The sequence below is a fragment of the Sciurus vulgaris genome (assembly GCF_902686455.1).
Source record: "Sciurus vulgaris genome assembly, chromosome: 7".
Taxonomy (NCBI): Eukaryota; Metazoa; Chordata; class Mammalia; order Rodentia; family Sciuridae; genus Sciurus; species Sciurus vulgaris.
In genome coordinates this window covers 75,024,241-75,040,500 of record NC_136467.1, presented here as the reverse complement: position 1 = coordinate 75,040,500, position 16,260 = coordinate 75,024,241, and the positions used below count along the sequence as shown (strand labels likewise).

General features: G+C 38.9%; 1 protein-coding gene and 1 long non-coding RNA gene across 3 annotated transcripts in view; one reads left to right on the top strand and one right to left on the bottom strand.

Moving 5' to 3' along the window:
* Positions 1-1,348: 1,348 nt before the first annotated feature.
* Positions 1,349-5,549, top strand: LOC306665458. Its single transcript, XR_013765031.1, has 2 exons — positions 1,349-2,076; positions 2,141-5,549. It is a non-coding gene; the product is annotated as an uncharacterized lncRNA (long non-coding RNA).
* The window catches only part of RNGTT (RNA guanylyltransferase and 5'-phosphatase), a 344,105-nt gene continuing 332,591 nt past the window's right edge, over positions 4,747-16,260 (bottom strand). Inside the window, exons 15-16 of one of the 2 annotated variants that reach the window (XM_079146976.1) lie at positions 8,742-8,865; positions 4,747-7,415 (exon numbers count right to left, since the gene is read on the bottom strand). In XM_079146976.1, the coding sequence (XP_079003102.1) occupies positions 7,252-7,415; positions 8,742-8,865 (288 nt within the window). In that variant the 3' untranslated portion in view covers positions 4,747-7,251. Of the gene's footprint in view, positions 7,416-8,735; positions 8,866-16,260 lie in introns of those variants that run through there. The other variant, XM_079146977.1, reaches the window with a different exon arrangement.

The window sequence follows — 16,260 nt, the reverse complement described above, 5'->3', positions numbered from 1 at the left end:
CATATTGAACGAGGATGGCAGATGATATCAGAGAGGAGGCTGAAGCCAGGCGATGTAGGACTGTGTGGACTGTGGTATGCAGTTAGGACTTTATTCTAACTATGGTGGAATGCATTGGAGGGCTTTTGAGTAGTGGAGTGACATGTTCTAAAAAATATTACACTGACAGGATGCTTGAGAATCGACGGGGAGAGGGATGCAAGAATGGAAACTGGGGTAGCAGTTAAGGGGATATTGTGCTAGTCTAGGCAAGAGATGAGATGAGAAGTCCTGTAGAGAGTGAAGAGTTGTCAAGTTCATTTTGAAGGTAGTGGTAACAACATTGGCTGATGGATTGGACGTGAAGTGTGAGAGAAAGAAAAGCGTCAAAGATGAATCAGAAGCAAATGAAAAATGCAACTGCCATTAACTGAGATTTAAGAAGATTGTGGGAAGAAAGGAAGTCTATAAGAGGAGGGCTCAGTTTTGAGTGCATTCAGTATGAGGTGACTATTAGACATCCAAGGGAAGATGTCAAGCTGTCAGTTGGATGTTCAAGTTTAGCATTCAAGAGTGAGATGGGGCTGGAAATGAACTTGGAAATGGCTCGTGTCTGGGTGGTGCTCATGTTCAGAGATGAGGAGAGTTCACATGGAGTGTGCATGGAGGTTGGTGGGTCAAGCCTGGGCACTGAGTAGAGGTGGGAAGGTGGAGAGTGCTCAGCAAGGGAGACTGAGAGAGAGAAGCTGGAGGGAGGAGGAAAGAACCAGGAGAGCACAGTGGTCTGGAGGTCAAGTGCAAGCAGGGTCCAACAAGGTGTGTGTGCCAAGGGTGCGGGGTGTGGGAGAATCTTCCAGGTTTTAAAACAATCTTGTGCAGATGTGCATGAGCCAGTGGTGTGCAGATAAACAGAACTGTCATGGATGGAGCATTGCAGACTCTGTGGAAATGGAAGTTTATTGTTTGCTTTTGTCTGTGAAGTTTCGCATTAGGACACACACACACACAAGCTGTGTGAAGTACCACTGACAGGTTGGTTATGAGGGTGGATCTGGCCCCGGAGAGGGCACTGATGGAGATGAGAGCCTGTGGCTGTGGGTTCAAGAGGCTCAGAGGAAAGGAATGTGGGGTGAACACATGCAATCAACTCCTTCAAGGGATGTTGACAGAGAAACGGGGCATTGCCAAAGAGATCAAGAGGCCCAGGATGGGTGGTTGGTGTGGCGGTTAAGATGGAGTGATTACAGTTCTATTTCCAATCACTCCTCACACAGCTTTGGACAAACCCTTCCGTCAACTGCTTCCCTGCACTCCCTTGTCTGCACCTCCCTGCCCGGTTCATCCCACCCACCCGTCAAGGCCGAGATTCTCTCTCACTGTGTGCAGCACTCCAGTTGCACCGGTTGTCCCCAGTGTTCCACTTCTCCTTCACATATTTTCAACAAACTTTTAGACGTGTTTTGGTTGTGGTGTTATTCAATGGGGGTCTCTACAGCCCTCATCTTTTGTGTGTAACAGAACACACTGCTTATACTGAAGATCAAAACTACACGATGCTCCCCTGACAGCCTTCAGAAGGGAAGAACTCCTACAGAAACTGTAAAGTTTCTTATTCCTTTAGATCCCAGAAGAGAGCATTCAATAGTAGCCAACAAAAACAGGATCTTTCACTTGTCCTTCCCACTTGAAAAAACAAGGCTAGAAGCACCGATTCAAACTAAGGATCATAGGCTGGAATTTATTTTTCAAACAATCTGAAAAGCCTCAGCAGTTACCAAAGGATTTCTTTGAAAACATCAGAAAATGGGCGGGAACAGGTAGGTTGGGAGAACAAGCCTTCCAGTTTAAGGTAATGCAAGTTCAATGAAACTGCACTGAAAAGTAAGACATGGTTAAACACACTCCTCTCACACCTCCCTCAGAGTGCGTCACAGCAAGGAGACCAGGCACTTTCTTAAGATCCTTCCTGCTGAGAAGTTTCCCTCAAAAGCACTCATTTTCAATGCAAAAGGCAAGAACAGACAAGACACTTCTGATCAGGATTAAATATAAGATGTGTCAGAGGTGGCCTCTGAAGAAATTCTTAAGAAATGAGATGTTATCAGTGCTTCTGTTGTGAAAAGACTAGAGTGACCAAAATAAATAAATAAATAAAATAAAGTTTATGAATGGCTAACATGAGGGGGACAACAGCACAAAAGGGCATTTGAATGGATATGCCCCATTTCCTACCAAGTGCTCACTAGTGCCAAACTCTGCCATGGGTCACAGAGATGAGGCTCTGTGCTACGTCCAGGGCCCCTTGTCTTGACTGGAGACCAAAGGAGAAGAGTATAAATGGGTCATTCAGCAGACTCTCTGTAAGGGGAAGGCTCCCTTGATCCTGAGATGAAGAATTTGGGGGTTACCCACAGAAGTAGCACTGCCACCATGTGTGAGGGTTCTTGGGCTCAGAGAGCATGGGATTCTGGAAATAAAGAGCAGTGTCACTGCATTGCAGGGCAGGCCTGAGAGCAAACCCAGGTTGGGCATGGCACTAAGGAAAATAGATTGTGGACAAAATGAGTTGTTTTGTTTTTTGCAGTAGTGGAGACTAAATCCAGTGGTGCTCCACCACTGACCTACCTGCCCAGCCCTTCTTTAGTCTTATTTTTAAAATTTTGAGACATGAGACAGGGTCTCAGTAAATTGCCCAGGCTGGTCTCAAACTTGGGATCCTCCTGCCTCAGCCTCCTGAGTAGCTGAGATTATAGTTATGTGCTGCTGTGTTTTGCTTCAAGGTTGTGAAAATTGGTGGCACTCTGTTGGTCTGATTTGTCAAGGTCAAATTCTGTTTTTCTGTGTTGTTTCGTTATGCTCTGTCTGAGCCTCGAACAACTAAGTTTCACTCTTTTCAGGTATTTTAAAATATTCAGGTAACTCCAGTTGTCACCTATGTCACAACAGAATCAACTCCTATGATCAGCTACTGTGAAGCAGTCTATTCTGGCAACTCTGGTTATGGAAATGACCTTTGGTTATGGAACCAAGAACTGCTGCTGCTTTGAGTTTCCACGACCCCTTCCATAATGAGGAGTTCCTGCCTAGAATTCCACCTGTACAACCATGGTTTTGTACTGTGTGATTCCCAGCTTTAGTCCATGAAAAAGATTTCAACAGCCTGGGGTGAAATACAGAAGCAAAGGACAATGCAGTGAATCAATCATAAACTTTGTTCTATATAAAACCTCTGCTTTTTTGTAAAACAAGTCCTACTTTCATTTTGGGTGTTAAATTTCCTCTTATTTTATTAAATGATGACAATGAAATTGTTTTTGAAATGCCTTTGATGGAAAAATAGTTGGCAACCTCAGATCCATTCTCTGATGTCTTGGAATATGAAATCTGAGACTAGGTGGCCCCTGCTTGGAGTCCCCTCTACCACCTTCTTGTATCATGCAGTGGTCAGGTGTTAACAGTCAGGTGAGGGGACAGGAACATCCAGGTCAACCAAGGCTGCTGATGACCTGCCAAGTGTCAGAGCTAAAAAGCTAACTATACCACAATCAAGAAAATTTTGGCCCAGGATGTAATTTAATCACTTATTGCTTCCTAATTACAGCTCTGGAATTTAGCATCTTAATGAGAATATTAAACTTCCCTTCATGGTGGCTTAGTCACTCACATTTAAATATTGTTAATAGTTAAATAAGGTCCTAAAATATATTTACTTACCTGCTCTCAACTTTATGTCCTGTTGGAGAGAGGTGTGTAAAGCCTATCACTCTGTCAGCACCAAAGAAACCATTTAAATAATTTGAAACCCCTGGAGGAAGGGGTCATTCACCTAGGGACTTTAAGGAAAGAAGCATTTAGGAGACTACTGTGCAAAATTTTAGCCATTGGAGTAGAAAGACCTTATTGGGTCTCAGTTCACAACTTAAATCTCAGGTTCTTCACATGAAAAGTCAGTAAGAGTAACCTATCTGCACAGAGTGGCCACGTTTAGGACAGTCTTGGCTCTTGGTGAAAATTTAGTCAAGGTAATACAGCTATAATTGCTAAGACAGGAGATTTACAAAGTACTGGCTTTTACACAATAATCATGGTTGGACCTGGAAGGGTTCTTTTTATCATCTGGCTCAATCTTGCCATTTCACAAATGGAAAAAAGTGGGGGAAAGAGAAAAATCAAGAATCAGTAAGAGGCAGAGTCTGGATTTGTTTCTGGGTCTAACCCAGGGATTTCTTCACTACATAAGTTTTTTTCATGTGGGAGTATTAGGTTGTTGACTTTTCTTGAGCCAGGAAGAACTATAAGCATAATTCAAAATGGTGGTATCATTTAAACATTTAAGGACGACAAATTCCATACAAAAATGCATAGTCAACACAAAATCTGGTAGTTTGCTACTTCATCACTTTGTGTTATTTATTGCTGAGTATTCTAAAAGAATTAAATACATTAAAAAAATTAATAGAATACTCAAGAATAACCTGCTAAGATGAGGTAGATAAACAGAAAATATAAACATCATATAAAGATGTGCCTCCCCCTACTCTCCTAGTTTTCAAAAAGAAAATCCCATGTCAATCAAGTTTGTTTCATATGGAAAACAAAAATCAGTTTATCGGGAACAAAAACAAGATATTTCAAAGACTTTATGTCAATCTCTAGAGTACAACGAAACTAGATACATCACATTGGGTGTGGCTGAAAGGAGCAGGATCAGATACCAACAACAGAAGAGACACAAAAGCAACACCAAGGAAAACAAAGTAAGCACTCTTATTTTAAATCAGTAGTTTTATTACAATACGCACTGACACACAATTAGAGAAGGAATGTTCTGACGTTTCTGGGCATTTCACGGAAAGCAAATGTAACCATCCAGGCAGTAGAGTCATCCACATCTTTTCCAAACAAAAAGCAAAAGCTTTTACATGTGATAACTCAGGAAAGCAAAGTTTTCTTATCCTTATCTAAAAGTTCAGTCTTTAAAAATAGCTGTTGTGAAGTGACCCAAGAAGGTAAGGGTTTCCTTCATGATGTCTCAAGTTCTGCCTCTAGGTTCCCCTCCTACGCCTGACTGTCTAAATGACTTGTTATGATACAGTAGATAGTAGCGTATTTGGGGGCTAAATGGAATCTACTTGTAAGGCCAACTATTATAGTTCACTGTAATTGAAAGGAAAAGTTAAGAAAATTAAGTCCTGCTAAAATGTACAAGGGCATGGAAAAAATATCTGGGTGTATTAAAAATGAGATGCTCTTTTCACATGACTCATTTAAAAGGTTGCGATTACCATAAACATTTTAACGCTATTAAAGATCATTGGCAAAAGCTTGCTTTTATATCTGCAAAAGGGCTCTGCCTTTGTACTGGCTCAGAAGCAAGCAACATACCACGTGAAGAATTGCTAATCCCGGGGAAGCAGGCATCAGACTACTTGGAGTTGCATAGGCATTTTTTTAGATCCACTTTGTAAAAGACACATGGAATCTTGAGAATTTCCTCCTTTTCAATAGTCACTGTGGCATTCAGGTATCTGAATCCCTTTAGCGCCCAAACATACAAAAACACTCTAGGGGGGAAGAAAAAAAAAAAAAAAAAAAAAACATTAAAATGGCATTATGGATAAGTTCACTACTCATTATGTAACTTGGGAACAATAAAGGAAAAAGCCCAAGCATGACTCTAGAATTTCACATATAAAAGCACTGCAGGAGAAAACTGTTTAAAAACATTAAAACTCAGGTGCATATAAATACATTTTTGGTTAATCTGTGCTATGTCATATAGAAATCCTGTCACATATTCAGCCTGCTAGGTAACTCAGTTGGGTTTTCATGTCTGGCTGTATCAGTAGAAGAATATACACTGTTGCATATACTTATATGTATATGCATATATATATATATATAAAATTCAGATCATGAAAATTTGTTTTAAATACACATATTTAAAACCTGTACCTCTAAAAATAAATACATTAGCCTCTAATCAGCTAATTCTCAGAGTTCCTTCACAAACCAATCAGAACGTAGTTTCTCAACAAAGGCAGATGACCAATTAGCTGCCCTTTAAACCCATTATCTCTCAGCAAACATTTTTGGAATTCAGATGTATCACTGAAACAACATACCTAGAATAGAATATAGATACAGTTTTGGCTTTGACAGTAAATGTCTTAATTTCCTTGATGTTTAGTTTCCATACATGTCTCTACTTTGTCTCTGCATTTGTCTAGCAGTGGGAGAGCATTTTCTAGTGACAGCATTCCATTACATTGACATTACCTTCTAATCAAAGGAGTCAGCTGGCATTTCCTTGACCATTTTGTTTTGGGGAATTAACACAACATCATCTGTATTTGATATCACTCCCATAGATCACAGTGAGTTGTGTGTTTTAATGTAATTTATAATGTGCTGATACCACTGAGGTAAAGCAGCCCTGGCATTTAAAAACAGGAAAGTCTCCCAGGAGAACAACATATAAAAGACCAGGTGGTGTACATCTAAGTTCCATAAAGTAATTCAAAACCACTGCCAGAATGGACACACTGGATATCTGATATTGTACTCCAAATAACAGAAACAGATGAAAATACTCAAAGACTTGTTAAAGAAGCAATGCAAGTCACAAAAATGGAGCTTTACTTTTTTACTTTTACATTTCCAAAACGGACTTCTTAAAATTATATAAACCAGACTAAGTTGTTTAATACACAATACCTAACAACTCTGTCCTCTGTTTTTGAATACAGGAATTTCAGAAATGTAGGGAATCATGATAAATGACAGCAAGAACTTTTAATGCTATTGCCCAAATTTTTAAGAGGAAAATTTACCATAGTTGAAACCCAGCTTCTAAAAACGCAGTTTTATGTGCTCACAGTTCCAGATTGCTAACTTTATAAATTAAAGGTAAAGATTATTCATATATAAACAAAGCCTCTTTTTCATTGATTTCAATCTCATTTAAACCTTTGGATATTTCAATCTTCAGATTACACAAGGTAAGGCTGATATTACCAGATATAAATTAAATATTTAAGTCCATTAGGTACTGTAGCACTGAGAAAACAAATGCATCAAATAATATACAGGATGGCTACAATACCTCTCTTTTTCTTTTCTTTTTTTTTTTTTTTTTTTTTAATTCAAATGTGTATCAACATCAAACCACACTTGTTTCTGAATTTTTCTGGCTACAAAAATGGGGCAACAGCATTTTTTTTTTCCTCACTCATCCTTCCTCTTGAGCCTGAAGTTAGAGGAAGGTAGGTCTTAGGTTGAAGGGCGTGGCCTTCTGGGAGGTGGTGGTGGCATGAGCTCAGTGTCAGGATCCAGGTGATGCTTTCTCTTCTGCCCTTGAGAAGCTGCAGCACATCTGTCAATGAACTCAAACAGCATCTCCTTGGTGACAGGGTTTGAGATACTATTGCACACAGCTGTGGACAAAGGGAGACAAGAAACTCACGTGAGGGTTAATTAGGGAGGCTGACTCACCACAGGCTTGTGAGAAAGGTTTAAACACTGCCATTTTACCAAATAGATGACATGCTTCCGATTAATCTCCTCCCTCTGCCCACCCTCCAAATAACTGCTTTCCTAGGGGTGATTCTTTACCGGAATATTAATTTTAAATCAAAGCTTTAGATATTTAGGTTATCAACATGTCTTCACCATGGTTTTCTAGCACAGTACACTGAACTATAGTCCATATTTGACTAAAACATCTAGAGAAAAAGTGTTCCCTCAGGATGTTCACTCTGAAACATGTAGCACAGCATTACTTACCATGCCTATGGCAGACCACATTACTTTATTTTAATAACTTCTTTTAAGTAAGATAATTGTCTAATAAATAAAGCATCTTTTCTTGAATGATCAAAATTCAGTACCAACCATTTTCATTTTATTTGCTTACTTGGTTTTGGGAAAAAATAAAAAAAAACACTGGCTTAATCATTGCTACTTTTGACTCATCCAAACATGGATGCTACATCCAACAGGAGCCCTTAAATATACAATAATAACTTTTAAACTGCAAAACCTAAACTGGTAATTTCTGTGTTTTCTCAAGCTTATCATATCATTGACTAAGCCTGCTGAAAAGTACACAACTTTATTAACCTTTAATCTTATTTTTTACCTTTTTCAACTCCAGTGAAAATGTGATCTAGGGCAACTGCTACTAGTAATAAGTGTACCCTATAAACTTCAATTAATTTGTGTTGTTCCTCATGAAAAAGCTTAATTATTCTGAATCCCCAAAGCACTCAGATTGTACCCAAGGAATACTCTGAAGGATAGCATAGCAGATTTTGTGTTTTTTAAAATGGTTGTCATTTACTTTGTTCTCCATTGTTTGTAAAGCTATTTTAGGAGCTGGAAATTACATTTTCCCCTGCTAATTTTGTCTTTTACCATCTGGCAAACAATGGGTTTTATAGTTTTGAATAGATCTGAAATTATCATGGCTTTTGTTTTTGTTGTTCAATAAATTCAACTTGTACATAGCCCAGTATCCTGCCCTTTACACTTCTCTTCTGGGCACATGGCATAAGCCCCCTAGTTTAGAGAGGAAAACCTAAAGCTGACAGAAGCCAAATAGGGCGCCAGACATGGCACTGTTCTGGTCAACAAGTGTGAGGTCCAAATGACTCTATGTACCATTAAATAGAATGGCACATACAGCACAATCTGGGTTCTAACAACTTAGCTTTTTTTTTTTTTTTTTAATGTAATAACTACTGGTAGGTTGTCATACTCACCCATGGCAGTGTTGTAGGCATTAGGAAAACTTTTGTCTGTTCTCTGTCTCATGAAGACCCAGCTGTTGTTCTCAAATTTGCATTCTATAATTTTGTTGTCATACTGTTTTAGCTCTTTTGTCACCTGTTTTAAAAGAGAATTGACAAAAATATTTAAATCATTTGAAAGGCTTTTTGTTTCCACTATATGACAGACACATTAGGAAATGCCAAAAACACCTCAGTAACTCTTCATGCAGAGCTCTTTGTCATCTGAAGTGTCTAATCAAGCCTAAAGATATGGTGTGCACTCCCCTGTACACATGCTCATTTATCCGACATTTTATAAATAGTCATGAAAACGGCTGTCAATATATAGCAATTAAAAAAGCTAAGCAGATAGCAGCCACTTCTGGGCCAAATGCAAATATGTTACCATGGGGACCAAGCCTTCAATACTGTCTCTGTGGCTTTCAGAAATTCTGTATACTGCTTAGGTTTCGTCAACCTTCAGAAAGGTCTCACCATCTAAATTCGTATGTCAAAACCCAAGAATTTCCCCTTATTTGTAAACAGAAAAAGTTGTAGATAAAAAGTAGATGATAGGATTAAATCCAAGCAATGTGCATCCTAAATATTTTGCTTTTAAGCAGAGATAATTAACCCAAAACCTAATCTTTAGGCTACTTCCTTCCCATCTGCCAAACCAGCATGAATTTAGAGATGAAGCTACTTTGACTTCAGTTGGAGGGTTTCTTGGCTTCTTCGCTTCAGATGATTGAATGTGGATTACAACTTACTTTATCAAAGCTAAGGAGTATCCATGGTAACTACAGAACCTTTCAAAAGATATTCCATTGGGTTGTGAGGATAGTTTTCATAAAGAGGAACCTAAGCTTATCTTTGCAGTTTTCAAATCAAATGCCAGTCATGGTAATATTTTAATTCTGTCCTCATCTTTCACAGCTAACAACTTTTCCTCACAATATGGTAGATTGCAATCATTTAACTTCATTAGCATTATTTGAAATGCTCTCAGTTTTCTACTCACATATTCACTATCACCTAGGAATATGAAGGGAAGCAAATTTTTAAAAGACACTTTCAATTCACAGATTAGGCAGTGCATGTCTTCATAAAAACTTTCAAATTGGATTTCTTGTCCCTTAATGAGTATTATATTTGATTGGACTACTTGCATTTTCAACAAATCTAACAGGTCCAACATTTCCAGGGGTTCTGGAACTAGACCCAACTCTAAAAAATGATGGTCCACACTCTACTTAGCAACCTTGCTATCTTTATTCTCAAATATTCATCACTGTAGTCTTATCTCTCCTGTACTTCTAACTATGGATCTACCTTTTTACTTTGATTTACTATTTATATCCAAGTACTGGGCAACTCATTCAATTAGGTAACCATATTTGTATTATACTATGTGGAGGATCTAGCAGAAATTAGTTTTTAAACCTTTCAAAGTCTTCATTTTCTTATTTCCAAAATGTATAAATGAGTTCCTAATATACTGAGTCACTGGAAGAATAATGAATGAAAGTGTCTGGGACATCATAGACAATAAGTAAAATTGGTAATTGAATATAACATTGGCAATGAAACATTTTTTTAAACTGGTAAAAACCCAAATGTACCATCTTAGCAGTTTTTAAGTATACAGTTCAGTCATGCTAAGTATATTCACACTGTTGTGCAACAAATCTCTTAGGTTTTTTCATCTTGCAACACATAAACTCTGGACCCACTAAGCACTAATTATTCCTTCTACCAGACCTTTCTATTTTCTGCTTCTATGCTTTTGATTACTTAAGATACTCCAAATGAGTAGAATCCTACAGTATTTGTCCTTATGTGACTGACTTATTTCACTTAGCTAAATGTCCTTGAGGTTTATTCATGTTATAGTACATGACAAGAGTTTCTTCTTTTTTAAAGCTACATAATATTCCATCACATGTATATATCATGTTATCTTTAACCATGTCAATGGACTTTTGGGTTGCTTCTACTCTTGGCTATTATGAATGATGTTGTCATGAATGTGGGGGCACAAATATCTCTTCAAGACCCTCCTTTGAATTCTTCCAGAGAGTCAGAAGTGGGATTGCTGGATCATACAGTAATTCTATTTTTAATTTTTTGAAGAACTGCCATACTGCTTTCCAAAATGGCTGTACCTTTTTACATTCCCACCAATAGCAAGGGTTCCAACTTCTCTGTATCCTCACCAACCTCTGTTGTCTTCTCTTGGGAGTGGCCATCCTGTTGGGTTCCAGATATCTCATTCAGTTTTTATGTACAATTACCTAAGGATTGATGATGCTGAGTATCTTTTCATGTGCTTATGGGTTAAATACATCTTTGGAGAAATGTCTACTCAAATCCTTTGCCCATTTCTTAACCAAGGTTTTCTGTTGTTGAGTTGTATAGAAGTTTTTTTTTTTTTTAAATGCATATATATATAATATATATTTAAAAATATATATACATATATTTAGTCATTGATGGACCTTTATTTTTATGTGGTGCTGAGTTTCTTATACAGTCTGGATATTAGCACCTTATCAGACATGATTTACAATTATTCTACGTTGTACTCTGCTGATTGTTTCCTTTGATGAGCAGAGGATATTAAGTTTGGTACAGTCCCTTTTAACTATTTTTAATGTTACAGCCTCTAGTTTTGGAGTCATATCCAAGAAATCACTGCTAAATCTTATGTCCTAAAGTTTCCCTGTGTTTCTTTTCTTCTAGGAGTTTAATAATTTAAGGCTTTAAATTTTAGTTTTTAATCCATTTTTCCAGTTAATTTCTTATGTGGTATAAAGTCAGACTCAACTTCATTCTCTTGCATGTAAATATTCAGTTTTCCCAGCACCCTTTATTGAAGAGACTATCCTTCCCCACTGTGTCATCTTGCGACGTTTGTGGAAAATCATTTGGCCCATCTATGCACAGGTTTATTTCTAGGCTCTCTAGTCTGTTTCACAATTTTGTTTTGCTTTGTGGGACGGGGGATGGGTACTAGGGACTGAACCCAGGAATGCTTTACCACTAGCTATATCCCCAGTCTTTTTATTTTTGAGACTGGGTCTCTCTAAGTTGCTGGGGCTGGCATCAAACTTGTGATCCTCCTGCCTTCGCTTCCTAAGTAGCTAGGATTACAGGAGTGGGCCACCATACCTGGTGGCCTCTCTATCTTTATGCTGGTAATTATGCATGCTATTTAAATTACTGTTGTAGTATGTTTTAAAATCAGGAAGTATGAGGCTTGTAACTATTGGGGATTCACTGAGATTCCACATGAGTTTTACTTCTGTAAAAAATACCATTGGGAGAGACCAGCACAGGGCGCCAGGGACTCCCCCAAGCAGCCCAGCCCCCTCCGGTGGGAAGCGCCTCTCTAGGCTAGCTTCCCGGGGGCCGACCGCAAAGTGAGAGCCTCCTGACGCAGAGCCAACCACGGGTCCCCAAGCCAGTGGAGACATCCGATACACAAGCGGCTTCTGGGACCAGGGCTGGGCAGCCAGAGACCTCTCCAGGCAGCATCGTCCCCCTCCAGCTGCAGGCTTTTTCCACGGGGCAATCCAAGATGGCGGACTAGAGGGTGACTGCATCTCCAGTTGCCCCAGAACCCAGGATCCAAGAAGGGGAGGCATTGAGAGTCTCGGACTAAAATAGAACCACGGGGTGAGTCTCCCCCACCCAGCGAAGCTCAGCTGGGTGGCAGGCCCGAATTCGAGTGGCTTATTAGAGTGGGACAGGGCAGATAGCGTCTCCCCCAGGCAGCTCTGTGCAGTCTGGTGGTGGGCTCCGCCCACAGGGACAGATCCACCAGCCTCTCGGAACAGGCCCCCCAGTGAGAGCCCTTCTGCACAGAAGAAGCCCAGCCAGCTCCGGCCTGCCACAGCCAGCTCCAGCCCGCCCCACTGCCAGCTCCAGCCCACCCACAGGTTGCTTCAGTGACCAGCACAGGGCGCCAGGGACTTCCCCAAGCAGCCCAGCCCCCCTCCAGCGGGAAGTGCCTATCTAGGCTAGCTTCTCGGGGCAAATCACCCAGTGAGAGCCTGTCTACACAGAGCCAGCCACAAGTCCCCAAGCCAGTGGAGACCTCCAAACTACAACCAGCCTCTGGACCAGGGCTGTGCAACAAGAGACCTCTCCAGGTCTCTCTCCCTGGAACCAGTAGCGGGCTAGGGGCAGCGTTCTTCGGAAGCACTGCATTATCAAATTAATCCAAGACTTCTGGCTACTGAAGGCTGGTAGGTGATACACTGGAAATCTACAGGGTCACCATAAGCCAATAGAGGAAATCTACAATATCACAGAGTCCCATAGACATCTGACCAATATGAGAAAACAAGGGAAGAAAATGTCCCAAACAAACCTAGATACTATATCAATAAAACCCAATGACAGCACAGCAGAAGAAATGTCCGAAAGGGAATTCAGAATGTACATAATTAAAACAATCAGGGAAGCAAATGAGGAGATGAAAGAACAAATGCAGGCATTAAATGAACGCACTAATCAACAGTTAAAAGAGCAAATAACGGAAGCAAAAGAGCATTTCAATAAAGAGTTAGAGATACTCAAAAAAAACCAAACGGAAATCCTTGAAATGAAGGAAACAATAAACCAAGTTAAAAACGCCATAGAAGGCATAAACAATAGGATAGATCACCTGGAAGATAGAACTTCAGATATTGAAGACTAAATATTTAATCGTGAAAACAAGGTTGACCAAACACAGAAGATGGTAAGAAATCATGAACAGAATCTACAAGAATTATGGGATATCATGAAGAGGCCAAATTTAAGAATAATTGGGATTGAGGAAGGCTTAGAGAAACAAACCAAAGGAATGAACAATCTATTCAATGAAATAATAGCAGAAAATTTCCCAAATCTCAAGAATGAAATGGAAAACCAAGTACAAGAGGCGTATAGGACTCCAAATATGCAAAATTACAACAGACCTACACCAAGGCACATTATTATGAAAATACCTAACATTCAAAATCAAGACAGAATTTTAAAGGCTGCGAGAGAAAAGAATCAGATTACATTCGGGGGGGAAACCAATAAGAATATCAGCAGATTTTTCAGTCCAGACCCTAAAAGCTAGAAGGGCTTGGAACAACATTTACCAAGCCCTGAAAGAATATGGATGCCAACCAAGAATTTTATACCCAGCAAAACTTACTTTCAGATTTGACGATGAGATAAAAATCCTTCCACGATAAACAAAAGCCAAAGGAATTTACTAAAAGAAAGCCGGCATTACAGAACATTCTCAGCAAAATATTCCATGAGGAAGAGATGAAAAACAACGATGAAAATCAGCAACGGGAGGAACTAGCCTAAAGGAATAGCCAAATAAAGGAGAAACCAAATCATGTCAAAAAACAAAAATAAGTCCAATGACTAGGAATACAAATCATATCACAATAATAACTGTGAATGTTAATGGCCTGAACTCATCAATCAAAAGACATAGACTGGCAGATTGGATTAAAAAGAAAAATCCAACAATATGCTGCCTGCAAGAGACCCATCTCATAGAAAGAGATACCCATAGACTAAAGGTGAAAGGATGGGAAAAAACATACCATGCACACGGACACAGCAAAAAAGCTGGAGTATCCATCCTCATTTCAGATAATGTGGACTTTAAGCCAAAACTAGTCAGAAGGGATAAAGAAGGACATTACATACTGCTTAAGGGAAGCATAAATCAGCAAGACATAACAATCATAAATATCTATGCCCCGAACATTGGCTCATCCATGTACGTCAAACAAATCCTTCTCAATTCCAGAAATCAAATAGACCACAACACAATAATACTAGGCGATTTTAACACACCTCTCTCAACGCTGGATAGATCGTCCAAACAAAAATTGAAAAAAGAAACCATAGATCTCAATAACACAATCAACAATTTAGACTTAACCGACTTATATAGAATATACCATCCAACAAAGAACGAATACACTTTCTTCTCAGCAGCACATGGATCCTTCTCTAAAATAGACCATGTTTTATGCCACAAAGCTACTGTTAGCAAATACAAGAAGATAGAGATACTACCTTGTACTCTATCAGATCATAATGGACTGAAATTAGAAATAAATGACAGAATAAAAAACAGAAACTTCTCCAATACTTGGAGATTAAATAATACACTATTATATGATGAATGGATAACAGAAAACATCAGGAGGGAAATTTAAAAATTCTTAGAAGTAAATGAGAACAAAGACACATCATATCAAAATCTCTGGGACACTATGAAAGCAGTACTGAGAGGAAGATTTATTTCTTGGGGCGCATTCAACAAAAGAAGTAGAAATCAACAAATAAATGACTTAACACTACAGCTCAAAGCCCTAGAAAAAGAAGAGCAGACCAACACCAAAAGTAGTAGAAGACAGGAAATAGTTAAAATCAGAGCTGAAATCAACGAAATTGAAACAAAAGAAACAATCGGAAAAATTAAGAAAATAAATAGTTGGTTCTTTGAAAAAATAAACAAAATTGATAAACCCTTAGCCACGCTAACAAAGAGAAAAAGGGAGAAAACTCAAATTACTAAAATTTGGAATGAACAAGGAAATATCACAACAGACACGAGTGAAATACAAAACATAATTAGAAGCTATTTTGAAAATCTATACTGCAACAAAACAGAAAACCTCGAAGACATCAACAAGTTTCTAGAGACACGTGAATTACCTAAACTGAATGAGGAGGACATACACAACTTAAATAAATCAATTTCAAGCAATGAAGTAGAAGAGGTCATCAAAAGCCTACCAACAAAGAAAAGTCCAGGACCAGATGGGTTCTCAGCCGAGTTCTACAAAACCTTTAAAGAAGAGCTCATTCCAATACTTCTCAAAGTATTCCATAAAATAGAAGAGGAGGGAACCCTCCCAAACTCATTCTATGAAGCCAATATCACACTGATACCTAAACCAGACAGAGACACATCAAGGAAAGAAAATTTCAGACCAATATCCTTAATGAACATTGACGCAAAAATTCTCAACAAAATTTTAGCAAATCGCATACAAAAACATATTAAAAAGATAGCACACCACGATCAAGTGGGTTTCATCCCAGGGATGCAAGGTTGGTTCAACATCCGGAAATCAATAAATCTCATTCATCATATCAACAGACTTAAAGTTAAGAATCACATGATTATTTCAATAGATGCAGAAAAAGCATTCGATAAAATACAGCATCCCTTCATGTTCAAAACACTAGAAAAAACTGGGGTAGTGGGAACATTCCTTAACATTGTAAAGGCCATTTATGCTAAGCCCATGGCCAATATCATTCTAAATGGTGAAAAACTGAAAGCATTCCCCCTAAAAACTGGAACAAGGCAGGGATGCCCTCTTTCACCACTTCTATTCAACATTGTTCTTGAGACTCTAGCCAGAGCAATTAGACAAACCAAAGAAATTAAAGGGATACGAATTGGAAAAGAGGAACTCAAACTATCCCTGTT